A 26,314-nucleotide genomic window follows, 5' to 3' on the forward strand; every position below is an offset into this window, starting at 1 on the left:
TCTGATCCAAGATCAATAATGATCCCAGCATCTGATCCATGACTAATAATGATCCCAGCGTCTGGAAGGACCCCAGGCTTCCCTCCTCCTCTGTCATGTGCTCATGAGCTTCAATCCACTGAATGAACAAACAGAAAGCACTCTGTGAGGAAGAAAGCCTACATTCACCAGCCTTGGTCCCGAGAATTCTTATGGTCCTGTTTCTAATGATGGAGAGAGCTCATCCCTGATGTCCCTCCATCAGAGCTGTGTGAGCGAATAAGCTGTTACACCCTCATTTCCTGTCCATTCAGAGCTGCTGTAACCAGCCCTGCTCAAGTCCTTGGTAGAAGACAGCACATGCTCAGCTGGACCATGCTTCTGTGTCTTGCTCAAAAACAGAAAGAAAAGGAAAAAGGAACACTGTGTGCTGTGGAGGGAGCAGCTCCCCAAGATCTGGAGTTTCCACCAAGCAGATTTGGGGGAAGTTACAAGTGGAGTTGAATCCACCTGGTCACCTGGTCAGTCTGGCCAAGAACCCTGTCATGTACCACCTGCATCCAAAGCCAGCCTTTACTGGGCCCTTATTCAAAACAGTTTTGGGAGCACTGAGATTGTCAGCTGGATTTATTTTGAAGCAACTATACCTGTCCAGTTAGCAGAGGATGGACCTCCAGGAGCACCTCAGTCTTCCAACAAGATCCAGAGAAAGCCATATACAAGTGAGAGATGAATGCCAGGACTTGTCCAGACCCAGCTAGGGGCCTGTGGGTAACAGGGAGTCCATGATAAGTTGTTTGTTGGTTCCCAATCCACACACAGTTTAAATGTTCCTTCCCTAGCCTGTCATCTACAGGGTCACCCTGACCATTCTCTGTGCTGTGGCCCTGTGTGCATTTCTGAAGGGAGGCTGGGAAAGAGGCTAAAACAGAGTTGTAGGAACGGAGGTGTCCAACCCTTGAGGAGAGATAAAACATGGGAAATACGGGAAGCCAGGGACTCCTTTTGCTTGAGGGGAGGTACATCGGAAGCACACAATACTGAGGGTAGCCTCTGGTTAGAAGGAACTCCAGTCGAGCTGAGAGATTGGTAAGGGAATTTCACAAAACAGGGATCTTGCAAGATGCAGACAGGCCCTAAGACTTCCGCAAAGCAACAACCAAACAACCCAACAAGCCAAAATCCTGACACACATGATGCTCACAAGAACAATTGGAATATTCTTCACTGCTGGTGGAATGTAAGAACACAGCTGGGAAGCTAAGGGGTTGGGAATTATGACTTTTTAATAATAATAATAATAATAATAATAATAATAATATATACATACATACACATGCCTTTGTGTACATTTATGTCAGTGCAACACATATGCACAGTACCTGAGGAGGTCAGAAGATGGTGTTAAACCCCTTGGAACTGTAGTTACAGATGGTTGTAAGCCACCACGAGGTTGCTGGGAATAGAATCTAGATCTTCTGGAAAAGCAGCCAGTGCTCTTAACCACTGAGCCAGCCTCAGGAGTTACTACTCTTAATGAAATAATTTTAAAGTGATTTTTGTAACTTGTTCATTTGAGACAGTGTCTCAGGAGATACACACCCTACACACACACACACACACACACACACACACACACACACACACACACACTTGTTAGTTTCCTCTGCTGGAGAAATCTTGTGTTGTGAGGTTCATTGTCACAATTAACAAGTGTTGACAAATAAGTCAGAATTGATAGCTCGTATCGGGCTTTCATTTGGAGTTTCACATTCTTTCTTTAACTTTATTTTTATTTTATTTATTTTTAACATAGAATAGAGCTTATTTAGGGCATGAGGAGGGGAGTTGAGAGGGTAGTAGAGGCAGAGAAAAGCAGAGAGAGAGAGAGAGAGAGAGAGAGAGAGAGAGGAGTAGAAGAGTAGAGGCGGCCATGAGCATGTGGAGAGGGAGGAGGGAAGGGAATGAGAAGCAAGGGGGAAGGGGCAAGGGACCAGAGCAGGAGTGAGAAGGCAAAAGCAAGAGCAAGAGAGTAGAGTTTCATATTCTGTGGCTTTGGATAGATGCATGGTGCCCCATCAAGGACAATAGCTGTACATAGACAATAGATCCCAATCAATGCTCTGGGCTCTACCCCAGCCCTGGGCAACCTTTATTTAATTTTTAAGCCAACTCCGCATTTAGTTTTCCAGAAGATCATACAGCTGGAGTCAAGGCACTCTCTCCGGCCAGCCTCCTTCCTTTTGCTGACGTGTGTGTTCAAAGTCCTTCATGTCTTTTCCTGGCTTGGAAGCTCATTTCTTTGTATGACTGAATTAGATGCCATTATTGTTCAGTTAATGAAGAACATCTCATTTTCGATTATGACTAAAGCTTCTATAAATGTATCTGTGCAGGTTTTTGTGTGAACATAAGCTTTCAGCTCCCTTAGGTTTAAAAAAGCCAAACCAAAACAAAACCCAAAGACTGCAATCGTGGAACCCGAGGTTATGAATAGGTAAGTTGTGTAAGACAGAGCACCTGTTTCCCACAGCAGCTGTGCTCTTTTGTGTCCCATCAGCCATGATGAGCATTCCAGGTGCCCTTATTTGGGATTTCCGGGCAGGAGGGGGTGTTTTAGAATACTCCTGTTTTGTTCCATTGCTATATTGGTTGCTTTTTTTAAGTGCTGTGACCAAATACCTGACAGGAAACAATGTAACAGAGGAAGGGTTTATTCGGTTCAGGGAGGAAGGGTTTATTCGGTTCACCGTTTGAGGATGTACCCCATCACCAAATGAATGAACAGCTCTGAGAGTGGCTGTGGACTGAGAGGCAAGAATGTAAGGCAGCTGGTCACATTGTATCCAGGGTTACATTTGTATCCAGAGTCAAGAAGGGGAAAGTTTATCTGCTCCGGCTCCCTTTTGCCCCCACGTTACTCAGTTCAGCATTCTAGACACAGAGATGTGCCCTCCACCTTTCTTTCCTCCCTTAAATCTCTCTAGAAACACCCTCAGAGAGGGTGTGTCTCCCCTTTGAGTCTAAACCCAGTGGAGATGAGGTGGTAATCAAAGCCTTCTGTCCTGTAAAGTGTAACACGCAGCACCTCATCAGGTGCATAGTTTTTTTAGTGGATGTTTTTACATGAGGTTCCTGTTTAGACTTTTGCCCACTTTTTTTCTTTGTTTTCCTATTTATTTTTTAAAAGTTCTATATATTTTAGACCAGCCTATCAAATGTGTCTTTTGCAAATAATGCCTCCCAGGCTGTGGCTTCTTCTCACTTAATCTTTGTTATAGTTTTATGAAAGGAATTTACAATATAGCCAGGGCTGGCCTCCAACTTCCCATCCTCCTGCCTCAGGCTTCTAATGCTAATACAGATATTACAATATCGTGCTCAGTTTTGTCTTCTTACTCTTTTAACAATATTATTGATTTTAATAAGATCCAGTTTATTGGTTTTTTTTTTCTTTCATGGAACATTCTTCTGTTTAAAAATTGAGCTGGTTGTGGTGGCTTACATCTGTAATCTCGGCATTTGGGGTGAAGAAGCAGAAGGATCTGGAATTCAAGTTGTATGAGGCCACATGAGACCCTGTCTCAAGAAAACTGAATAAATAATTAAATATTCATCACTAAACACAGGGCTAGTCAACTTTCCTCCTTTTTTATTGTCCTGAGCTTTATACTTAGGTCTGTGGTCCATTTTGATTAGTTTGGGGAAGGTGCAGACCCCATCCTTTCACAGATGGTCATCAAGGGAGACCCTTCCTCCACATGCTACCTCGGTCACAGAGTCCTGTGTGGGTCCATTTCTAGGCTCTCTCTTGGCTTCACTGACCACACCATCTTGACTAGGTAGCTTTGTTAAAAGTTTTGGACTTAGTGGTGTCAATGTGAACATATGCCATGTGTGTACAGGTCTTCAGAGGTCAGAGGAGGACATAAGATCCCCTGAAGCTGGTGTTACCATGTTGTGAGCTGTCCCACATGGGTGATGGGAACTGAATTTATGTCCTCTTCAAGAGCAAATAATATCCTTAACCACCAACCTGTCACTCCAGTCCCTTCATCTCACACCCGCACGCGCGCGCGCGCCCACACACACACACACACACACACACACACACACACAAATATTTAAAAAAACAAACCGACATAGTATTTTTTATTTCAATTATTCATTGTTGGCATACAGGAAAGAATTGAATTTTGTTCTATTAACTTTTTATCTTTCCTATAAGCATACTAGTTCCAAGAGTGTTGGTTCTTAGGAATTTTCTACATATACAGCTCTCTATACACAAAGCTTTCTCTTCCCAATGCATACCCCACCCCACTTCTTGTCTTAGCTTATTGGCTAGGGTTTCTCGCATAAGGTTAAGTTGTCATGGTGCTGAGCATACCTTGCTCCTCATCCTAGTGGAGTTATAATCTCACCAGTAGTAAGATGTTGTCTCCTTTTCTAGCTTACTAAGAGTTGAGTCATGAATAGGCTTCGGATTTTGTCAAATAGCCTTTCTTGCATCTATTAAAGTGATTGTGTGGCTCTTCCTATACGCAGCCAGAGGTGACCTGTGAAGATGGTTTGCTACCCTCTTGGCCCAGAAAACCCCACAAAACCATGCAAGTCAAGAAGTTCAAACCTTTGTGTTCACTTGAAGAACACCCAGGAAACTGCCCAGGCCGTTAAGGGCATGCATATCCGCAAAGCCACCAAGTATCTGAAGGATGTCATTTTAAAGAAGCAATATATGCATTCTGGCGGCATAATGGTGGTGTTGGTAGGTGTACCCGGGCCAAACAGTGGGGCTGGACACAGGAACGGTGGCCAAAAAAGAGTGCTGAATTTTTGCTACACATGCTTAAAAATGCAGAGAGTAATGCTGAACTTAAGTGTTTAGACGTAGATTTTCCAGTTATTGAACACATCCAGGTGAACCAGGTACCTAAGAGGCACCGACGAACCTACAGAGCTTGTGGCCAGATTAACCCATCCATGAGCTTCCCCTGATCATTGAGATGATCCTCACTGAGAAGGAACAGATTGTTCCAAAGCCAGAAGAAGAGGTTGCACAGAAGAAAAAGATATCCCAGAAGAAACTGAAGATACAAAAACTCATGGCAGGGGAATAAATTCAGCATAGAATAAACTCAGATAAAGAAAGAAAGAAAGAAAGAAAGAAAGAAAGAAAGAAAGAAAGAAAGAAAGAGGTTGTGTGGGTCATAATCAGGTGAGCCATTGTTGCATACCTGAGGGTGGGGGATCCCTTTTAATCATAGTGTATACGTCTTGCTGTGTTGTTTGGGTCTCTCTGGTGCTTGTCCTAGTTAGGCTCACTGTTGCTGTGAGGAAAAGCCATGACCAAAGCTCTGGAATGGAAGGGTTTGTTTGGTGTACTCTTCTATATCACAGCTCATCATCAAAGAGAGTCAGGACAGGAACTCAAGCATGGCAGGAACCTGAAGGCCGGAATGGATGCAGATGCTGTTGAAGGGGTGCTGCTTACTAACTTGCTCCCCATAGCTTGCTCATCCTGCTTTCTTGTAGAACCCAGAACTTCCCTGGGTGGGGTGGGGGGCCCACACACACAGTGGGCCGGACCCTTCCCCATGAATCATTAATTTAAAAACAATGCCCTTAAGAGCCAGGCACAGTGGCACATATCTTTAATCCCAGCACTCGAGAGGTGGATGCAGGTGGATCTCTGCATTCGAGGACAGCCTGCCTAGTCTACAAAATGAGTTTCAGGACAGCCAGAGATGTTACACAGAGAAACCATGTCTAGAAAAACCAAAAGACAGATGATAGATAAGTAGACAGACAGACAGACAGACAGACAGACAGACAGAGGCTTCTTCCTCTCCGATGAGTTTAGCTTGTGTCACGCTGACGTAAAGTAGCCAGGACAGAGCAGTTCTGACAACTGCTGCAGACAAGGTGCTCTACAGTGAACAGGACTTTATTGGTTTCATGGCTCTGAAGGCTGAGAGATAAAGCTCCAGTCTCTGTGTAGCCCTGGCTGTCCTAGACCTTGATATGTAGACCAGGCTGGTCTCGAACTCATGAAGATCCACCTGCCTCTGCTTCCCTAGTATTGGAATTGAAGGCGTATGTTACCATGCCTGGCTTGGTGATGGCCTTCTTGTGCTTGAAATGTGGCAGAAGACATCACAGGGTAAAAGAGCAGGTAAAAGAGGAAGCAAGAGGACCAGACTTGCTTTTACAGCAAACTTACTCCAGGATAATGAAATTAAACTATCTATGATGGCTCTTTCTCAGGACCTGAACCCTCTCACTGGGTCCTACCTCTCAACCCTGTTGACTATTAAGTTTCCAACTTATGAACCTTGCTTTGGAAACACTATCACGTATGTGTTACTGTGTTTGATTCACTAGTATTTTCTTGACGGTTTTTGCATCTGTATCCCTAAGAGATGGTCATCTACCTTTACTCTCTCTCTGTGTGTGTGTGTGTGTGTGTGTGTGTGTGTGTGTGTGTGTGTGTGTGTGTGTGTGTGTATTTCTGGTTCTGGTTCTAGAGTAATGCTGGCCTCACTGAATGGGTTTGAGGTCTGCCCTGAGCTTCTGTCTTCTCAGAGAGACTGGAGAGGGCTCAGTCACTTTCGAGTAAGTGTTTGACAGGATTCACCAATGAGCTATCTGGGCCCAGTGCTTCCTGTTTTAGAAGATTATTGAATGTTGCGGTTTGCCCCGGAATTATCTGTATTTTGATGCTAATTCCGCTGCCTCAGGGACAGCTGCCTAGTCACATACTCAAAACTCATGTGACTTCACCAGAACTTTCTCCCCATTTAATTTGTAAAATAGAGGTAAGGGCAGGTAAAGGATAGAAGGAGGCCTGTCATTGGATGAGAAGGAAGGATGGGTGGGAGAAAAGTTTGAAGGAAGAGGAGGAGACTGGAACGGAAAGGAGGAAGAGACAGGAGGGAGAGGGAGAGAAGCCATGGCAGGACAATATGGCAGGTGACGTTAAGATTCCACACTGTACCTTTACAGGTTGTTACAAATGTTTTTAAGGGATGGATGTGTACTGGGCTTTGTATGTGTAGGTGGGCAATTATATCTTATCAATTGGGCCAAAGGTTATTGTGTTGTGTGTTCTTTCATGTAGCAATTTAAGTGAAGGAAAGTATGGGGTGGCTGGTCTGGGCCGCCACAGAGTTGGGATGTGTGTTCCTGGCATGGAAACCTACCTTGGGAACTAGATAGGTAGAGAGATTGCTGACAGCTCAGAGAGAGGCCTTTAGCAGTGTGATATGGGATGAACAAAGCGGATAAGAGGCTTTGCTGACTGAGACTTAAGATATCCAGCAGCTATCTTGGGGCACCATGGTATCGGACCTAGTGGGGATAAAAGACAACCATACTTTCTTTATTTTTTATATTTTTACAATTGAATATTGATTAGATTTCTTTAATAAAGACTACTGATTGTTTCTTCTTTGGGGATTTTGGTGGATTCGGCATTTGCCCATTTCATCTACACCAGGCATCTTCAATCTGTGTCTGTAAGCCACATACATTTCAGGATAGCCCAGCCCTGAGCGTCTGGGGCAGTTGGCCGGCTTCAGGTTCCGTAATGTTCTTTGATGAGAAACCACCATGGGAATCAATGGGACTTGTCACCTCACCGAACAGACAAGGCGCCCCAAGCAGACCGTGATCTGAATGCCATGAAATGAGTGTGTGTGTGTGTGTGTGTGTGTGTGTGTGTGTGTGTGTGTGTGTGAATATTCATGTAAACATCGGACTTGCAAATTCAAACAATTTAAATGTCATGAGCACCTGCGGCTCCCTTGTGGAGAAAATCTGTCAGAGAAAATGCATCTTGACTACAGTCACGGCAGCAGGATCCTCCAGCCCTCTGCACAGCCCTCAGACAGCCCTCCATGACTTCACAGCCCCAGGAGGGTGAGAATTAGCGCTAACTTGGTGAGATTGCAGTTTCCTACAAAGCCACTGGCTGGGGCCACAAGAATCTTGGGGACAGCTGTGTTTCCTGGGCAGGCGGCTCCTCCAGGCTGATTCTAGCCCAGCCTTCCCATTCCTGGTTCACAAAAAATTCTAGAAAGCTCCTGCACTCTGGGTGAGTCCCAGTAGGAAATGAAACGGGATATGAGGTAGGGTGGTTCTCCCTTAATACTGCTCATTTTGGTTTTAAAAAACAAGGCCGGGAGCTGGAGAGATGGCTCAGGGGTTAAGAGCACTGACAGCTCTTTCAGGGGTCCTGAGTTCAGTTCCCAGCAACCACATGGTAGCTCACAACCATCTGTAATGGGATCCCATGCCCTCCTCTGGGTGTGTCTGAAGACAGCGACAGTGTAGTCATATATAAAATAAATAAGTCAATCTACAAAAAAGCAAAGTGTGTGTGGAGGGGGTGTTGTTTCCTCAGGTTTTTGTTTGTTTGTTTGTTTTTTGTTTTTTAGTAGTTTCTCACAAAACCCAGCCTGGCTTCAAACTGCACATACACAAGGCTGGCCTTGAACTCTTGATTTTCCTGCCTCTGCTTCTCCAGTGCTGGAATTTCAGTCATATACCATCACGCCTAGCTTTAGCTCCCACAGTTGACTGGGGGTCTCAGCTATGACGGACTGACAGTTCTGAGCCGAGTGAGTGTAGTTCCCATGACAGTTACTGCAAGGATTGTTTGCTGTGCTGAGTATATAGTTACTGCACATCAGCTAATGGCTGACTTGGTGGGAGATAGTTCTGAGCTCAGTTCCATCCCAGAGGCTCTCTTGACCTTCTTCATTTTTCAGACAAGGAAGAGTAGAGCTAAGTAAGGAAGATAAGCACAATTGTGGGTACTGGGACCTGCCCCTGACCAGCCTGTGAGGCTAATCCCCAGACTCCTCTCCTATCCCTGGCTTCTCTCCAGTCCCCAGGATGCTCTCCCATACCCAGGGTTCTCTCCATCCAGCCCTAAGGCATGGCCTAGCCTTACTACATGCTGTTTTCGAGGTTTGACCCAGGAAGAACTCAAGAGGTAGGGAGAGAATCTCCACTAAGACTTTGTAGTGCCTTTCTGGAGAATGAGCCCTATTCCTACCCAATGAAATTTTGGTGCAACTTGCTAGGTTTACACAAGCTCTGATGATGGAGCCTCGCAGAGACAGAACGGGAGGTAGAGTCAATTTCCAGAAGATGTAGCACCCACTCCTTACCTAGTACGTGTGTTTTATAAGTGGTTTAAGATGAATGTCCATCCCATTCTTGGCCTTCTGCGCATGTGTCTGTGTGTGTGAGTGTGTCTGTGTGTGTGTGTACCCATCTGTGTGTACAACCTCTGGTGTCATTCCTCAGGTACCATCCACACTGTTCAGTTGCATGGTCTCTTGTTGGTTTAAAACTCACCTGTTGTCAAGGTGACTGACCGATGGGTCTCGGGGGTCTTCCTGCCTCCACCTCCCCAGTGCTGGAATTGCTCACATGCTGCATACCAGAATCTTTTGTTTAAACAGGGTTCTCAGCATCACTCATATCCTCATGCTTGCAAGCAAAGCATTTTACCAACTGAGGCTTCTGCCTAGGGTAGCATAGCACTACCTTTAAAATGGCTGCTCATTCCTTACCACCTGCTTCCTGTGTCTCCCTGCTGCAGGAAAGGGTACTGTGTAGATACCTCTTGTGCATACCTGGGGAGGTCCAGATCCTGTCCCCCCAATTCAGGGCAGGATGCCCTCTTCTGAGGACTCCTTACCAACTCTGGGGAATCCAGTGTTGAGTAAAACTGACTCAGTCAGTCCTGGGGAAGGACAGTAACTCAGAACCAGCCTGCCCTCGTGAACAGTGTGTATAGAAGCCAGAAGACGAAGACCAACTCCAATCCTTGCTGCTCAGTGCCATTCCTGACAGGTTACCAGGAGTTCCATTCCTACTCGGTCCTGAAGACTCAGAAGCATCAGATGCCCAGAGGAAGCTGCACTGGAAGGTCAGCCTGTCCCCACAGGGACTGCCAAACACACCCGGCACCCTGGGCAGCCCAATTCACAACTACACAAATCCCCTGAACTCCAGTGATTGCAGAGGAGGAACCAGGATGAACCCCCAGCAGGGGAGGATCAACGCCTTATTCGCAGCAAAGCCGTGGCATTTGAGTGGGACCGTTTCTCTATAACAACAAATCCTCTGTGTTCAGCCTGGAAACAGTCTAACAAATGAACCGATTATGTCATTGTGACAAAGTCGTTATTGGAAGGAAGATGAGATTTCTTTTGAAATGTGATGGAGGATTCAGAGTGGAGCAGTCTAAGCCCAGGGAACACACCTTCCTTAACCCCTCCTTTTGGGGTTCCTCCTCTATGCCCATCCTGAGGAACAACAGGTACAGCCTCCACCCTGCCGGGTCCCTGCTTCCGATAGATAATGGCACTTGTAACGGACAGTGATAGGGTATCCTTCATCAGAAAGGATGTTGGCTCGGGGCTGGAGAGCAGCCCTCGCGCCCTCACCCAAAGCCCCAAGGTGAAAGACATGAGACCATCACTAACTGAGGTCTTTCTCCCAAGGGGTTTGGTCTGGGTTCTGTATCCACCTCCTTACCAAGGCCCTGCTTACAGGCTGCTGCTTCCCAGATCAATCTCCTGAACTTCCTCCTTCAATGGGAACCACTATGCGGTGACTGGAAACTGCCGTTGCTTTGGTAGAAAGTTCGCTCCATAGCTCGTCCCTGCAATAATGGGCCAAGGATAGGTGCTGGGGCCTGCGGAGGCCTGGAGCACCAACTGAGATAAAGGGCCCTGGGGGCTGCCCTTAGGTGCCCAGCCCAGGTGGAGGCAGACAGGTACTGGGTGACTATACTCGGCATAAGAGAGGCCTTCAGAGCTTGAAGGCCACTCTCCCTTAATTCTTGAACACAATGGAAGGTGTAAGGCCAACTGCCTCTCCCGCCTCAACAGGAAACCTACATTCGTTGGTGCTGAGTTTCCTGTTGGCTGGGAGAACAGTGGGAACGAGATCAGGCCCAGCCACTGGAGACTGACTCACCCTGAAAATCCCTGCATCTGGTTGTAGGTCAGTGCTGCACAGTTCCCAGGGAACAATCTAAAACCTTTACCATGGGAGCATGGACCCAGGACCACGCTAGATAGGTACTGACCACACATCTTCCCCAGGGTCATGGTGGGAGTCTCAGGTCCCAGAACCTTACAGCGCCTGGCAGCCCCTTTGTGTCTTCAAGTGCTTTCAGCATTCTGGATGGGCCAGACACAGAATAGAAGCAGAAGCAGAAACCATTCCGTCACACATGCATACACACTACACATACACACATGTATGTACAGAGACACGTATATAAGCAGACATGATACAAAATGGGCACAGGCACGTCTTAAACAACAGACACACGCACATTCTCACACACAGACATAGACACGCAGATGTATACACGGATATGTGCTCCTGCCAGTGTCGTTGAACCAGAACTTGCTGATTGCTGGTGCCTCTGGGAATGCCTTGCAGACACAGTCATCCCTTAGACCTCCAGGAAGCAGGGAACACAGTCTTACCTTGGCCCAGTACCACAGGATTACTTTGCCTGATTCCACCCAAATCTGAACAGCAATAAAACCAAGCTGTTCTCTACCAGGACTTACAGAGAAGCTGCCAGGTCTCTGGAGAAACCTGAGGGTTGGACCCAGTGATAAAGTCCTCTCTGTAAGAAATGTGTGTGAAAGAAGATGTGCTTTGTTCTCCGAGCTCTGTAGAAGCCCCAGTCTGACAGACACAGTGCTCTAACTTGTCCAAACCCATCCCTAATCGTCTGATTGGGACCCTCCCCCCCCCCCCGTTCCCCCTTTTTCCTTCTCATTACTGGAAGTGTTAGAAAGTCCTGCTAGAGTTGTCATGTTACCGGGGAAGGGCGAGAGCGTCCCATCTTGGGGGTTATTGTTCTCAACAGTAAAAGATTTTAAGAATGGATTCAAAAGCTTGAGGATGGTTTTTATGACCATTTAAAAGAAAAACTCCGGGACAGGCAAGGTATAACTCTTGGCAACTTCCTGGAGGAGAGGGAAGAGAGAAGACTATGCCTTTTTTACTTAGGCATGGAAGTTTGGCAAGCAGGCAGCCACGTGGCAGACAGGCAACCGAATGGCTAAAGGACAGATAGCTTTAGAGAAAGGACTAGGAAGCCCAAAATGCCAAAGGAAGCATATGGAGGCTCAGGCCAGCATTCGAAGGGCAGAGACAAAAGGGGAAGCTAAACCTTACTGGCTTGGAACGCAGGCTGGCAGATCTAACAGACCCCAGTGTCGTTTCTGCAGCCATTGCATTAATAGGAGGAATTCCGGGGGAAACGTTTATTATTTCATTGAAGGTATTCCTTCCATCTCTTTAGCATAGCCTCAGGTGAATCTGCCATCCAGAGGGGCGTTCCCTTAGCCAGGCAGTTTCCCTAACCCCATTGGAATGACCATTAGAAGAGACAGGTGAAGAGGAAGAGGTGTTCTTTAGTCTAGGAGGCACCGGCTCTCCCTTAATGAACTTTCAGCGCTACTGTACTGTTTCTTTCAGCTCGCACAGCTAGGGGTTGTGAGAGCTTCTTCGTTTGTTTGTTTTTGAACAGAGAGAAACTGGGAGGGTCGAGCCTGAATGAGAAGTCAGCACCGTTCTCTCACGCGCTTGCCTCCACGATCCCAGTTTAGTCATCTCCTTGAGGGCTGAGACTCTCAGGACCCAGGAGGCCCTGGTGTTTGCAGCACGCCTGTGTAGGTGTGTCTGTGTCTCTGTCCACAGTCTTTCCGTGTGTGCTTGAGAACCTATGCATACGTGCAGCTTCCTGGACACGGAATCGTTGTGCTGATACGACTGAGCAAGCTAGATGCCCCGGTGTGTAGAACAGAGCTGGGAACAGAGCTGCATAAAGGACCTGGGTCTCAGAGAAATGAGAGTGGATGCTCTCCCTCCAACCTACAGCTGACCTTGACTCCATTTCAATCATGGGAATTTGCCATCAACACTAAACCTAGCCTTGAGGTGGATTTTCTCCTGCAGCTGCTATGGTCCGGGAGAATTTACAGACCAAGGCCTGAGTGCCTTCAAGTGGCCATTTCAAAGCCATCAAAGGAGACTCATCTAGCCTGCAGGAAAGAGATTAGCAGGGCTGGGAATGCTACCCTGCAGGAGCCTGGCTGGATGGCTGGATGCAGCTCATGCATTCCAATGGCTGGAACAAGGCTTCCTACTGGTGCAGTTAGCATCCAGGTCAATGACAGAACCCAGTAGCAGCAGCACAGACAATAGACCTCTGACTCTGATGAGGCCACAGCTCAACCTGGGTCAGTGCAGCATCCACCTTCCAACCGGATAGAGACAAGAAGCTGCCCCTTCCTCCCCTCCCCCTTCTCTCCCCTCCTTTTCGCCCTTCCCCTCCTCTCCTCCCTCCCCCTCCTCCCTCCCCCTCTTCCCTCCTCCTCCTCCTTCCCCCTCCTCTCCTCCCACTTCCCTTTCCCTCTATCTCTTGTTTGTCTGAGACAGGCCAGGCGGGAGGAAGGTGGGGAGAAGGTTTACTCTGAATCTGACTGGAATGAAACAAATCTCATTCCATGTACACGTTGAACGTGCCTGACAAGGCACCCTAGTGAGGGTGACTGACAGCCCAGGACATTCGACCGAATGTGGATCAGGATGCCAAGGAGAGACTTGTCCGGGGAACAGGTTCTGTAGGGACATTTCTGAGGGGGTAAAGCGCCAGTTGTCAGGTGGAAGGTGTCCAGGGGAGACACTGGCTTGGAACGTGGGTGTCAATGGAGACACGTTTGGGGAGATTCGTGGAATTGGAGCAAACTCACCTCTCTTCACACCGTGTGCACAACTCTAGGGGCCCTGTCTTCAGAGACTGTGGAACCAGCAATGGTCAGTGTGGCAGAAGGCTGCATTAAACCACGAAAGGGTTCTTGCCTCTGCCAAGCATAACCCATCCTTGGGGTCATTTTAAACTACTTTGGATGTGAAGTAAGAGAACCTAGGGGATGGTTTCTCGCCTCAGATTCCCTAAGAATAGAGCAGGTCCTCAGCCATGCCACCAGCCCAGTGATCATCCTAGAACTGGAGGCCATGAAGGAAGGCTTATGGTGGGGAGGACAGAAGACGTGGGTAGATGGTATTCTGCGGCCTGTAGGTGGTATCTCGCTTCTCACACTCAAACACCTGTTTTGATATCGCCTCTCGCTACTTCATGCTCCTTCTATACACTGCGCGTGTGAGAACACAGTCCCAATGGCTATATTGGTCCCTACTTTTCTCAAATAGACTATGACATGACCACCACCCAGTGTGTATTCTATGGCCATAGGCCCAAGTCGCGTTCAGTCAGGAGTCAACAAGCTGGGACAATGATCTATCATTGACAGCCTAGACACGGCCTAACTGCTTATTAACACGTCGTTTATGGCTAGTTTGGTCTGTGGTGGCCAAGTTGAGCAGTCCTGACAGAGACCATCTGGCCCACAAAGCAAAGTCACTCACCCTGTGACCCTTTACTAAAGACATCTGTGGACCCCTGCTCCAGGACTTCAGAGGATGGGAAGGGCAGGGGCCTCAGGGCAGGATTCAAATGGTCCCACATGGTCCCATTGTCAAGTTAGAGACAGGGATGACCCACCTCATCTTAACTCAGTCAGGCTTCTTTGCATTGTGAACACAAAGGCAGGGAGGGCCCACAGTGGTCACTGTGGGGTCACTTCTCGCTGCCAGACAGGACCCAGTGCTGGACACGGCACAGGAGTCATACTGTGCGCTTGCAGAGCCAGGACTCCACAACCCCAGCACCCAGCAGAGCGGGTGAAAAGTCAGTGTGTTGACCTACCTGAGAGCTGGGACCTCCTTTCAGGCGATACCCCCACATCGCCTCACTTCTGGGTCTAGCCACAACCCTCGTCCCTCTCTACCCACACCTGTTCCTAATGTAGGCTACCATCCTTGACTCCTGCTCCAGGTTCTGCCTACCAAATACGCACACAACTGTGCCAGTTTCCTTTTTCTCAGGCCAGGAGCTCCTGCTCCTGTCAACCTCTCCTGGCCCAAAGGCTCCCAGACCACAGATAAGTGTCAAGCTCTCTGAAAACAGACCCATCCTTCGCAATATCCTGAACTCACCTTTGCCTCCCACCAAGGCCCCTCCCTCTCACTGCCCAGCTCCTCTGACTTCTGCAAGTAGGACACCTTGTATACATCAGGTATTTGATAAGTGACCTTACATAACGGAGCTCGGAACATGCAATGCCTTACACGGTGCCAGAGGATGTTGGATGGAGGGATAAGTAACCCCAAGGGAGAGATGGACAGGCACAGACATAAGTTATGGAATTTCCAGAAAGAGCCAGGTTGGACCACCTCAGGTCTGCAGCCTGGAACACAGCCTACCCCCAGCTGGGAATGGTAGCCAGAAATCACCTGACAGCTGGGGTTGATCTATGCAGCATAACAATGCTAAAACGACCAAGGTTCCTTCTGCTGTCTATGGCAGAAGATCAAGGCTGGCAAACTAATCTGAGACTGTGGGAGAGCTGTGAATCTGGGGGAGGGGAGGCTCCCCAAGCCCCTGGCTCTCAAGACCCAGAAGGTTGACTCAGGGCTGGTAGTGGGTGGGTAAGACCTATACAATCCTCCCCACTGCCTTAGAAGCAGGTAGGGCAGAAGAAGCTGTAGTCAGCAGCTTGCCGGGTCCACCCCGTCCTCAGAGGGTCGATCAGCCTGTCTGTGACTTCAAAGCTCACCAGGGACCGTGAGGGCAATGGTCAGGGCGGGACAGTGATCCGTGCCACCCTCTCCTGCATGGGGGTTTTGGAGGATGGCAGCCCCAGAGTGAGACAGGAAGGAGTTCGGGTTGCTTGATAAGATCAATTTTGGCTTTCCTTCCTCTTGCCCCTCCTCCTCCTCTATCTAGAGAGAAAATCCAAGAGCTTATACCCAGGGCTCTCTGATTCTGGAGAGTGTGAATTTGCACGCTGTGCCATTCATAAAACAAAAAAGGCCCCTTTGTTATTGTAAAGAAAAGTTCCCTGTGGGTGTAAGGGACAAATGAACACAGGACCTAATGGGATAATGTGACCTGTCAGGGCTGACAGACTGGGAGGGAGGAGCAGAGCCCCTAACAGAGAAGCGTTTTGCCCCACGACCCCAGCCTCCTCGCCACTGGGGAGCATTTGGGCCACAGTTTACTGTTTAGTCTCCTCATCTCCAGCCTCAGGTGTGTGTGTGTGTGTGTGTAGTGTTTGGGTGCATATCTGTATGTGTATGTATATATATATATATATATATATATATATATATATATATATATATATGCTAGTGTATGTATGTGAATATTCACATACGTATGCATGTGTGTGCATGTGTGTGCCTGTGTGTGGTGTGTGGGTGTGTGTGATTCGTGTGTGTGTGTGTGTGTGTTGTGGTGGGTGTGTGGTGTGTATGTACTGGTGTGTGTGTATGTGGTATTTGTGTGCATTTGTGGTGTGTATGTGTGTGTGGTGTGTGTGTGTGTGCATGTGCGCATGATAGTGCATGTGTGTGAATGTTCATGTACCTGTGTATGTACGTGCCTATGTGTATATGTATGAGTGTATGTGTCTGTGTGTGGTGTGTGTGTATGTGTATGTGTGTGTGTGGTATGTATGGTGTGTGTATGTGTGTGGTGTGTGTGCCTGTGTATGTGTGGTGGTATGTGTGTGTGCCTGTGTATGTGTGGTGGTATGTGTGTGTGCCTATGTATATGTGGTAGTGTGTGTGTATGTGTGTGATATGTGTGTATATGTCTGGTGTGTGTGTATGGTGTGCATGTGTAAGTATGTGGTATATGGCATGTGTGTGTGTTGTGTGTGTGTTGTATGTGTATGAGTGGTGTGTGTAAGTGTGTGTGGTGTGTATGGTGTGTGGTGTGTGTATGTTTGTGTGGCATGGGGTATGTGTAAGTGTGTGTGGTGTATGTGGTGTGTGGTGTGTGTATGTTTGTGTGGCGTGGGGTGTGTGTATGTTTGTGTGGTGTGTGACATGTGTGTGTATGTGTGTATGTGTGTGTGTTGTGTGTGTGGCCTGTGCATGTGTGTGTGTGGTGGTATGTGGTGTGTGTATATGTATATGTGTGTTGTGTGTATGTGTCTGTGTGTTGTGTGTGTGGCCTGTGCACGTGTATGTGTGTGTGTGTGTGTGTGTGTGGCGTGTGTGGTGTATGGCCTGTGTATGTATATGTGTGTGGTGGTGTGTAGTGTGTGTATATGTGTATGTGTATGTGTTGGGGAGGGTTAATGGTTGATGTCAGGTGGCTTCTTCTATCACTGTTCACATTGTTTTTTGACATGGCCTCTTGCTGACTCTACAGTTTACCATCTGGCCCGAATTTTTAAACGGCTGTTTGAAAAGCAAGCACTTTGCTAGCGAATCTCTCTCTCTGGCCCTCTGCTGCCATTTCAGAGTGTTTCCTTCTGCCCGGCCTCAGATGTCCCCTAGCCAGAGGTGAGGCCCAGCGCCTGGCCACCCAGGAAGAGGCCAGAGCCTGGTTTTGTACAAGTTATAAGTCCTCCGTCTCGCTTGAGACTCTGTGGTAGGGAATGGAAGACCTCCACCAGAGTCTTCCCTCGCACTGCCCATCTCTAAATCCTCTTCCTGTGGGCGAGGACACGCCCTTCTGTGTTCACTGTAATCAGATTTCTTGAGCAGGGACCCAGCACTAATCCCATTGAGACTCCGATGTGGAAAAGCCAGATGTCCACGGGGAAGCGCGGTGGCCAGCTTCGGCAGTAGGTGGTAATTACAGACTGGGAGGAACAGGCAGGATATTCGCTGCGCTGCCCACACAATTACACGGCAAGAAAGCACACAGCCAATTGTGGGGCTGGAGATTCCACTGCAACGCATACACTCTGAGGATGCATGTGTATCCTGCCTTCAACCGCTGAGCCCTAGCCGCCAACCTTGTCCCAGGCTTGCAGAGCCTTCCTCCCAGCAGAGGGCTCTTCGTGGTCACAGGAAATATGAAGCTAATATCCGTGAGTCCCCGGCTTTCTGGGCATGGAACAGAGAGCTTTCTTGGACAGCTCAACCTCTGTCAAGGGCTCCAAATGCGCTGTGCTGAGCGCTTGGCCCGATGTTTAATCCTTCAGTGTCAAATTAGCGCCCCGCATCTTAGGAAGATGCAAACAAAAGGCGTATCGGCAAACGCGATTGAATCGGCGTGGGTTTTTGAAGTAGAGACACAGCAGATGCATCTCAGCAATTGGGAGCTGCTGTTGGGGACAGTCTTACCCGTGAGAGAAAAGGCTACTAACCTAGCCTGATGTGGACACCTTCGTGGACTCAGTTCAGCCAAGCACTGCCTTTCTGACTGAAGTATGAAGTGAGCCTTAGGCACAAGCTGGGGCCCTTTCCTGCTCCAAGCCGCTGTTGGGTACAGAGGTGGGGTGTGGCCCAGCCCACCCACTCTCCGCTGTACTGCCACTGAACTCGCTGGGGATTTCGAAGTCACTTGCTGCTGCTCAGTAGATGTCCCACAGATTCGAGCACTCTAATAGGCTTTTTGGCTGACATGTATTTGAAGGCGTGGCAGACAGACTTCAGCCCTCCCCACCCCTTCCCTGCCCTGAAGATTTACTCCCCTACACAGATGGTCTGGAGCCAATTTTGAGAGGGGCTAGAAATGTTGAAGCATCTTGTCACCTGTTTCCACCCCCACAAACACCCAGTAAAAAAATGTCCCACACCCCTAGCTGTGCTGAGGGTTCTGGACCAAGGCCAGGCCATGCACGACCCTGCTGTGCTAAGCTTTCTCCAGGGGCTTAGGGACTGGCACAGGTGGACAAGGACAGAGCTGTTGAGAAGGCCATTTCTGTAATCCGATTGAGGCCTCCAGGCTGAGTCTGTGATCTCCTGACAGCCAAACTGGTGCCAGGCCTGCTGCACAACCGGGCACTGGCAGGATGTGGATGTTTGGGGATTTCTGTTGCCAATTTCTCAATCAGACTGCAGCCTCTGCACCTCTGGACTGCAGGAGAGAAGAGTCTGGCTCTCACGTTGAAGGTGGCCAGTACACAGAGCTGGGGGTGGGGGTGGACGTGCCATCTACAGGGAGCAGAAGGCTGTAGGGGGTTCTGCCTATACTCTGGTCACAGCCCTCTTGGTATAGCTAGCTGTCTGTGGTGTGCAGTTCTGTCTTTCCATCTGGGACTTGAGAATCGTCCAGCAAATCTGCCATTTGGACTCTGTCTGAGGTCCAGCCTCTTCCAATAATCCCAAACCAGAAAAGAAGGACAGGGACCCACAGTGGAGCGGAGGCAAAGTAAGGAAGTGAACAGAAGCTGCCCCAAGAGGTGCCCCCTGGGAAACGGAGGGGTGTGCTCCTACACTCGCTCATGAACGCCAAGAGCCTGTAATTCATCCATCCAGAGTCCGATTCCTAGGGGTCAGGCTTTCTTCAGGGCCCTTCTGAGCGGCCAATCGTGACGCTTCAGTTTCCAGTCCTGGTATGCCTGGAGTTTGTCCAGGCCAAAGCCACCACTCTCAGACACCTGGCAAGTGTGACAGGGATCCAAGTGGAGACAGGGGCAATGTGGCATCCTTGACCTGCCTGTCTTTGGGACACTCCAGAAGAAGTTGCTCCAACAATTTTTTTATGTACCTTAAGTTCCCTCCTCCCCCTTAGCCATTTGAATAGAACTCCAGTCTCAAGCATCCTGTGGGGTCTTTCAGATGATGGCTTCTTTGTCTTTTCCACAATCCTGTCCCGAGGAGAAATGCAGTGCAGTCCCTCTACTGTGAAATTTTGGGCCCTGTCACTTTAAGAGACCCTCCCCCCTTGTGTTCTGGGCCCCAGCTACCCACCTGTGGGATGAGAATAGACACACAGATACACGCTCTCCCACATCTGGAGATAACCAGTGGCCTTGGTGTGACCTGGGGGCTTTTGTTCACACCTGGGCGTCTGTACGGGGCACTGGACATAGAGTTGGTGTGGTGAGGCTGTTATTTCAGTTCAGAAGGGGCGCCTGAAGCAGGCCCGGCCAGCCCCTGTCCAGGTTGATCCGGTTTTCCTCAGAGCCAAGCTGGGCCTTAGAGAAACTTGGAGAGCCACACACACCCTGCTTCCCTTTGATCCTTTGGATACCCTCTTCATAAACTGTTATCTTGGGGCACCCGGTATCAACCAGTGCCCCAGGAGCAGATTCGTGGGGACTGGCCTGCTGCCTCGGTGGTAGGCATCCCAGTTCATTCTGGCTTTGTTATTTCAAACAAGGCTGCACTGGAAACCTTTGATATCAGATGCTTCTGGTGCACATTATGCTATCACCCCTGGTCTCAGCAGAAGTGGGGAAGGGCGGCCAGAAAATGTGAGGACACCGGAACCTGCTGGTGCTGGTCTTCGATCTGCACCCTGTCCCAAGGCTAGCCCGTTGCTGAACCTGTTCTGGCTGGGGCTCATTGGCCACCCTTACAGGAGACGACCCCCTGTAGGGTTAGCCCAGGCTGGTCCACAAGTTCACACTGGGGCTTCTCACACTTCACCCTGCTATTTTATTTTATTTTATTTTTTTACAGCTCTTAGGCTTTGCAGCCTCCTCAGCTCCTTCCCATTCTCTGTGGGCTGCTGGCTGGAGTGAGTTCAGCCTTTTATCTAAACACAATGGGCTTAACTGGGGTGGGGAGAGGCCCCAGCATTGTTAAATCGGGGAATGGAGATGAAGGTCAGAGCTGCAGTTCAGGGATCTGGGGCCAAGGCCACCTCTTGGTGACCTGAGTCACTCCACCAGTGCACGCACCCTCATTCTTTGACACACAGACTACAAGTCTCCCCACTGCACCATCCATGTACAAGCTTGAACACACCATCCCTGACCACTGTATCTTTTCTAATTAAACCCTTCATTCTGTCTCCCTTCTTCTGCACAAAAATAGAGACTTACAGAGGGCAGCAGCTAGACAACCCATTCCTCATAGGAAGCCAAACCAGTCTCCTGACAAGAACCCTCAGCTTGCTTCTTTTGCTACCCTGATGGTGATCCGGGTACTACTGAAGACACCCAATGGTGGGGGGCACCTTTGGTCACTATAAGGTTCCTTGTTGAGATGTGGAGTCTCTCCGGGGCCTGCCTGAGGTCACAGCTACCCAAGGATATAGGACTCCAGCCTGTCTAAGGTTCAAGTCTACACCTTAACCTCCAGCCCCCAACCAACCCCCATGTGTCCCTTTCTGGAAAGTCTTCTTCGTGCTCAGCAATTTCCAGCGCTGAGAGGAACCGTACTGGTCAGGATGGACAGAAGGCAAGAACTTCAAAGGCTGGTGTGCTCTTAGGGTCCACCGTCCTCCCCGGCACCCCAATCCAGCTTCATAAGCATGATCGACAAGCTGGTGGCCCAGAGTAGCCCCACACTTAACTGGTCTTAGGCAGGTCCTGTCACCCATGGGAGTTGGTGCATATGTCTCAAACAGAAGAAGAAAAACAGACAGAGATACCGGGAGAGACAGACACACATACAGGGGACAATAGAGACTCTGCATGCTATGTGCTGCACCTTCCTAAGACCAGCAATGCTGGGTCCGGTTTCTCTCTCCAGCGTGTATGCATCCTAGCTATGTGGAAACAGGCCTTCCCTCCACAGGTGGTCTCCCTCTTGCTTTCCTAATCTCGGCCATGTCCCTCCCTCGCCATTGCTCAGGGTCACAGATCAGGGTGATCTGGGGTCAGCTGTCTGCATGTCCCCCGGGACACCCGGGGACTGGTTTGGATAGGCACATGAAAAGATGCTGGTGCCTCCAGCCAAGTGGGATATCACTGATGCATCCCGCTGTGAACTCTGTGTGCTCCTCAAGCTGACAGAGGGGACAGATGTTTCTCAGGCTATCCTGTGTGGCCAGGGCTGCAGCCCGTGCAGGCTGGAAGCAGACAGCTTGGAGGCTGGGGCCACACCTGGTGAGGGTCAGAAAAGGGGTGAGCCTGGGAACTTCAGGTTTAGAAACAATGACTGGCCATTGAGGGCCTGGAACCAGCCCCCTCATCTCGCTGGTTTGCTCCAGCTCTGACCAGTCCTAGAGGTAGCTGTCTGCTGCCTGTGTTCATCGAAGTGTGGTATTTTAAATGTTTTGACATTTTAAATCTGTGTTGGATACATCCAGTGTGTTTAATTCCACAGTGACTCACCAGGAATAAAATTAGTGTATCTCCTGGGATGGAGCACAGCTGGGCCAGAGCAGGCGGAGGGCTTCTTGCTTGCCCTCCATGGGCTTCCAATGAAGTGAGCTAAGCACACGGCAGAAACAGCTCTGGCTCCTGATTCCCATGGGCCGGAAAGGGGGGCGTAGAACAGGCCCTCTATTCTCGAGGTCAGAGGAGATGCGGCTTGGGGAGGGCATAAAGGACCCAAGAGGGAGATGGTGCCAACCTTCTCTTGAGCAGTTTGTACCTTGCCTGCTGAACAGAGATTTGTGAAAATGGCAGCTTGGACTGCCCCTTTCCTAGGCCCTCCCTGGGGTGGTCGGTGGATACCTGGGAGTGGAAGGAAGACCTTCACAGGTTCTTAAACTAAATCTGAAGAGGCTTGGGGAGTCCAGCCAACTCCAGCTCCCTGGATCCCTGCCCCCCTCATTCCCAGCATCTGGTCATGGCTGTCCTCAACACAAGTCAGGAGCCTTGCAAGTCGTGAGCTTTTTGCTGGCCATGTTCTCCCTGTGCCTCAGCTAGGACATGTGTACATTTGTGTGATTTTTTTCCTTGCTCCAAGAAGCCTCCTGAAGGCAGGGGTCAGCTGGATGTCGCTGAAGAAGCCGGGCTGCACGCATACAGGCCAGGAAACAAATCCATGTCCTGCCGTTTCTGAGTTATTGCCCATAAGAACCTCAGAGATTCAGTAGAGTGTATGTAGAGGCCTGAGCTGATGTGTAGGGCTAGCCGTCGTCCCCAGAGCTCTGAGAGGCACCACGTGGGTGGGAGACTGTATGAAGGCCTCGGTGTGAACTGTTTGCGTGCAGAGTGGGAGCCAATGAATCAGTCTTGCTGGACAGGATACACTGAGGTCTGGAGCCGGGACTCAGGACTCAGAGCCTGGCCCTTTGTCAGATCACCTAGGGTTTCCCAGTCCCAGGTAGCAGAGACTATGCTGACCTCTCTGAAGCATGGTGGAGTGGAGTGTGGTGCAGGTTGAGAGCTGAACTTGAGGAGGAGTTCCAGGGGACGGCCCGGTCTGGTGGGCAGTCCAGATGGAGTACGGCCTTCCTGACTTGTCAAGTACCTCCCCGACTCCGGCTCTGAGCACACAGTCCCCAGGTCCACTGGGTGAGCATCTGGGTCTGACAGTTACCTCTTGCTCTCTGCAGGTTAACACCTTCATGTCCTTCCTGTTTCCCATGTTGGTCATCTCCATCCTAAACACCGTGATTGCCAACAAACTGACAGTCATGGTGCACCAGGCCGCCGAGCAGGGCCGAGTGTGCACCGTGGGCACACACAACGGTTTAGAGCACAGCACGTTCAACATGACCATCGAGCCGGGTCGTGTCCAGGCCCTGCGCCACGGAGTCCTCGTCTTACGTACGTAACCCGCAGACCCGAGGGAGCAGACAATGCTGTGGGGGCTCAACCCAGAGCCAAGTGTAAAGACGTGGGATAGAGTGTGGGTTCAAAGCTCAGCATCAGGGCTCGTCCTCTTTTGTTACGGCTTCATATCTTCACCCAGCCAACCAGAGGCTGGGCTCCAACTCTGAGCTTGAAGCCTTACTAACACACATGGGTACGCTTTCTTGCTGTAAATCAAGGCTCTGCCAGGGAAGCAAGTGTACCCCAGACACACTCGTCAGTGAAGTCACATGACCAGTCCCGGCAACTGGGGACCTCCAGGGAGGCCACATCTAGCTCTCTGGGACTGGAAGGTCCTGGTAACAGACCTGCAGGCAGAAGGCATGCTGAGCGGGTGCCTGGTGGTTAGACAGTCAGTGGCAATAAGGCTGAGTAGAGAGGCCTCAATCCTGCAGCTGATGCAACCTTGGGAAACGGTCATCAGGGGTAATGGATGGGAAAGATTCAGGACAGAAATCCTTTTATCCTCCAGACCCATGTCTTGCATTGTCGCCCCCCCACCCCCCGCTGTGACTGTGACTCCTTCCTGGTCCTGCCCCTTTCAGGCTTGCTTCCCAGCAGCTCCATGTGCAATCTCAGGACAAAACACGTGCCAGCAAGAGATCCCCCTGACCAGCCCCTAGAGCCCAGTGTGGCTGGCACCAGACCTGAGCAGGCCTAGGTGGCCTTCCTTACAGATGTCCTCATCTATACCCAAAGGCAGCAACTGTAATACAGGCTCATTCTCAAACATCTCCTGCCAAGAACACTGCTGAACCCCAGAGCAACCACCTCATGTCCCCCACTAACCTAGTGTTTCTCAGAGTAACCAGAAGAGTGAGTGGTGCGGCCAGTCCTGGTCCAAGGAGGAGACTGAGGCTGAAGGTAGAGAGGGGCACTCAAGACTTCAAGCAGAGCTGTGTCTAGGGATATCAGTACCGCCTGCTAGGACGCATCCCCGGTCAACTGCATTTTTCGTCCTGCATAAAGGCCCAGGCCTACCCTATAAAGCCAGCTCTCTAGCTGCTCCCTGGCCCATCGTATGAGTCTGACTCTTTGTATAAACAGAATCGTACAAGATCTGGTGGTTAGTATGTCCATCATACGGAACATCTTACGACCTTGTCCCTGCTGGAGCATGTACTAGAATCTCCTGCCTATTTAATGCCGAATGACACTCCACTGTACAGTGCTCACCGGTCCAAGTTTCTGTTATGTGCATGGACCACAGGACCACATGACCACAGACCGGTGTAGCAGCAGATCACCTGTCTGTCCACAGGCTCCCAGGTCTCTTTCACTTCTGTGATTGGCTAGGAACGATACTGTTGGGGAACAGATTGTACGTACTTCTTCCAGTTCCCGTTTTTAATTCTTCCAGGTCGATTCCCAGAAAAGGGAGGGGGTGATAAATCACGTGGTGCTTTTTTTCTTAATTGCTCTTTGTCTACAGCATCTAGCATTCTTGCTTTTGTTGCTTGGTTATTTCGTGTGTGTTGGTTTCGTGTGTCCACGTGTGTGTGCACACGTGTGTGGAGGCCAGAGGTCAACAGCCGGTGTCTTCCTCCCTCGCTCTCTTCACCTTCTCCGTTGAGATGTGTCGTCTCACTGAGCCTGGAACTGACTGATCCGGCTGTGATCGCTTGCCTGTGAGCTCTAGGCATCCACGAGCCTCTGCGTTGGCCTTCGGTGTTGCAGCACTGGGTTACAGACGCACGCTGTCCACCGGGTGGTTCTGTTGTTTGTTGCTGTGTTTTATTTTACTACTAAAGAAAAGGAAAAGGCCCATGATGTCAGGATGTCATCTTTGTCTCCCGTGGTTCTTGTCATGTTTCTGAGGCCAATGACTGCCTTGCAGGTGCTGTGGTCATTGCCTTTGTGGTCTGCTGGCTGCCCTACCACGTGCGACGCCTGATGTTCTGCTATATCTCGGATGAACAGTGGACTACGTGAGTACTTGAACTCTATCAGGCAGGGACGGGGCTACCATGAGCCCCACGTACAAGTCTCTCTAGAATGAGAGGCAGGCTGCTCTGAGCCTATGGCTCCAGAGAGGATGATATTAGCCAAGAGGTCAGAGCAGGCAGCAGACCCTCAAAGTCATGCCTGAGACATTCGTGTCAGATCTGATGGTTCTCCAGGCTGGACTTGCGGGCTCAATAGAGTCACATGAGGAGCTGCGACTTCTCACACAAAGGGAAAAGACAGGGAGACAACTTCAACCCCCAGCTGCAAGCCACTCTTGAATGTTGTCAACTGGACAAATCGTAGGGGACTCGGTGTCCAGGTTCTTGACAAGACTGGTCATGGAGCCCCTTCTGCTAAGCATGACTCAGGCTCCCAGAGGGAAAGTGGGTAATCAGCATGAACCTTGTTTGCACAAATGAGTCAGCTGATGGTGACAGCAGTCCTGAGTGCCAGCCAGCCAGCCAGCAAACCTACCCTGTGAGCCATTTCTGTAGCAGAGCAGGGCTCCTTAGCATGTGAGAAACATCACCGTCAGGCTAATCGGCACCAACGGACAAGACGTGGCTGCTGCTCACAGGGAGATTATTAAAGAGCAGAGGAGCAGCCCTAAGTGAAGGCTTGGGAAAGTCAGTGATGCCTAGGGATGGGATGGGGGTTAAGATCATCGTGAAAAAAAAAAAGTAAAAATTATATATATATAGTGAATGACATCCACAGACATCAGGAGCCTTAGTGGTCCTTGTCCTTGTTGTGTGGTTTGGGACTAGTAGGCCCTGAAGCCTTAAGACAGACCCTAAGAACAGGACTCTATGTAG

General features: G+C 49.7%; 1 protein-coding gene and 1 pseudogene across 1 annotated transcript in view; both read left to right on the plus strand.

Annotated features, from left to right (window-relative positions):
* Ntsr1 (neurotensin receptor 1) overlaps window positions 1–26,314 on the plus strand; it is a 50,173-nt gene that overhangs the window by 21,221 nt on the left and 2,638 nt on the right. Inside the window, exons 2-3 of the mRNA NM_001108967.2 lie at window positions 23,294–23,507; window positions 25,390–25,480. Of these exons, the coding sequence (NP_001102437.1) occupies window positions 23,294–23,507; window positions 25,390–25,480 (305 nt within the window). The remainder of the gene's footprint in view (window positions 1–23,293; window positions 23,508–25,389; window positions 25,481–26,314) is intronic.
* LOC121627837 (60S ribosomal protein L17-like) lies at window positions 4,521–5,131 on the plus strand (annotated as a pseudogene).

The sequence above is a fragment of the Rattus norvegicus genome, chromosome 3, assembly GCF_021556685.1.
Source record: "Rattus norvegicus strain SHRSP/BbbUtx chromosome 3, alternate assembly SHRSP_T2T, whole genome shotgun sequence".
NCBI lineage: Eukaryota > Metazoa > Chordata > Mammalia > Rodentia > Muridae > Rattus > Rattus norvegicus.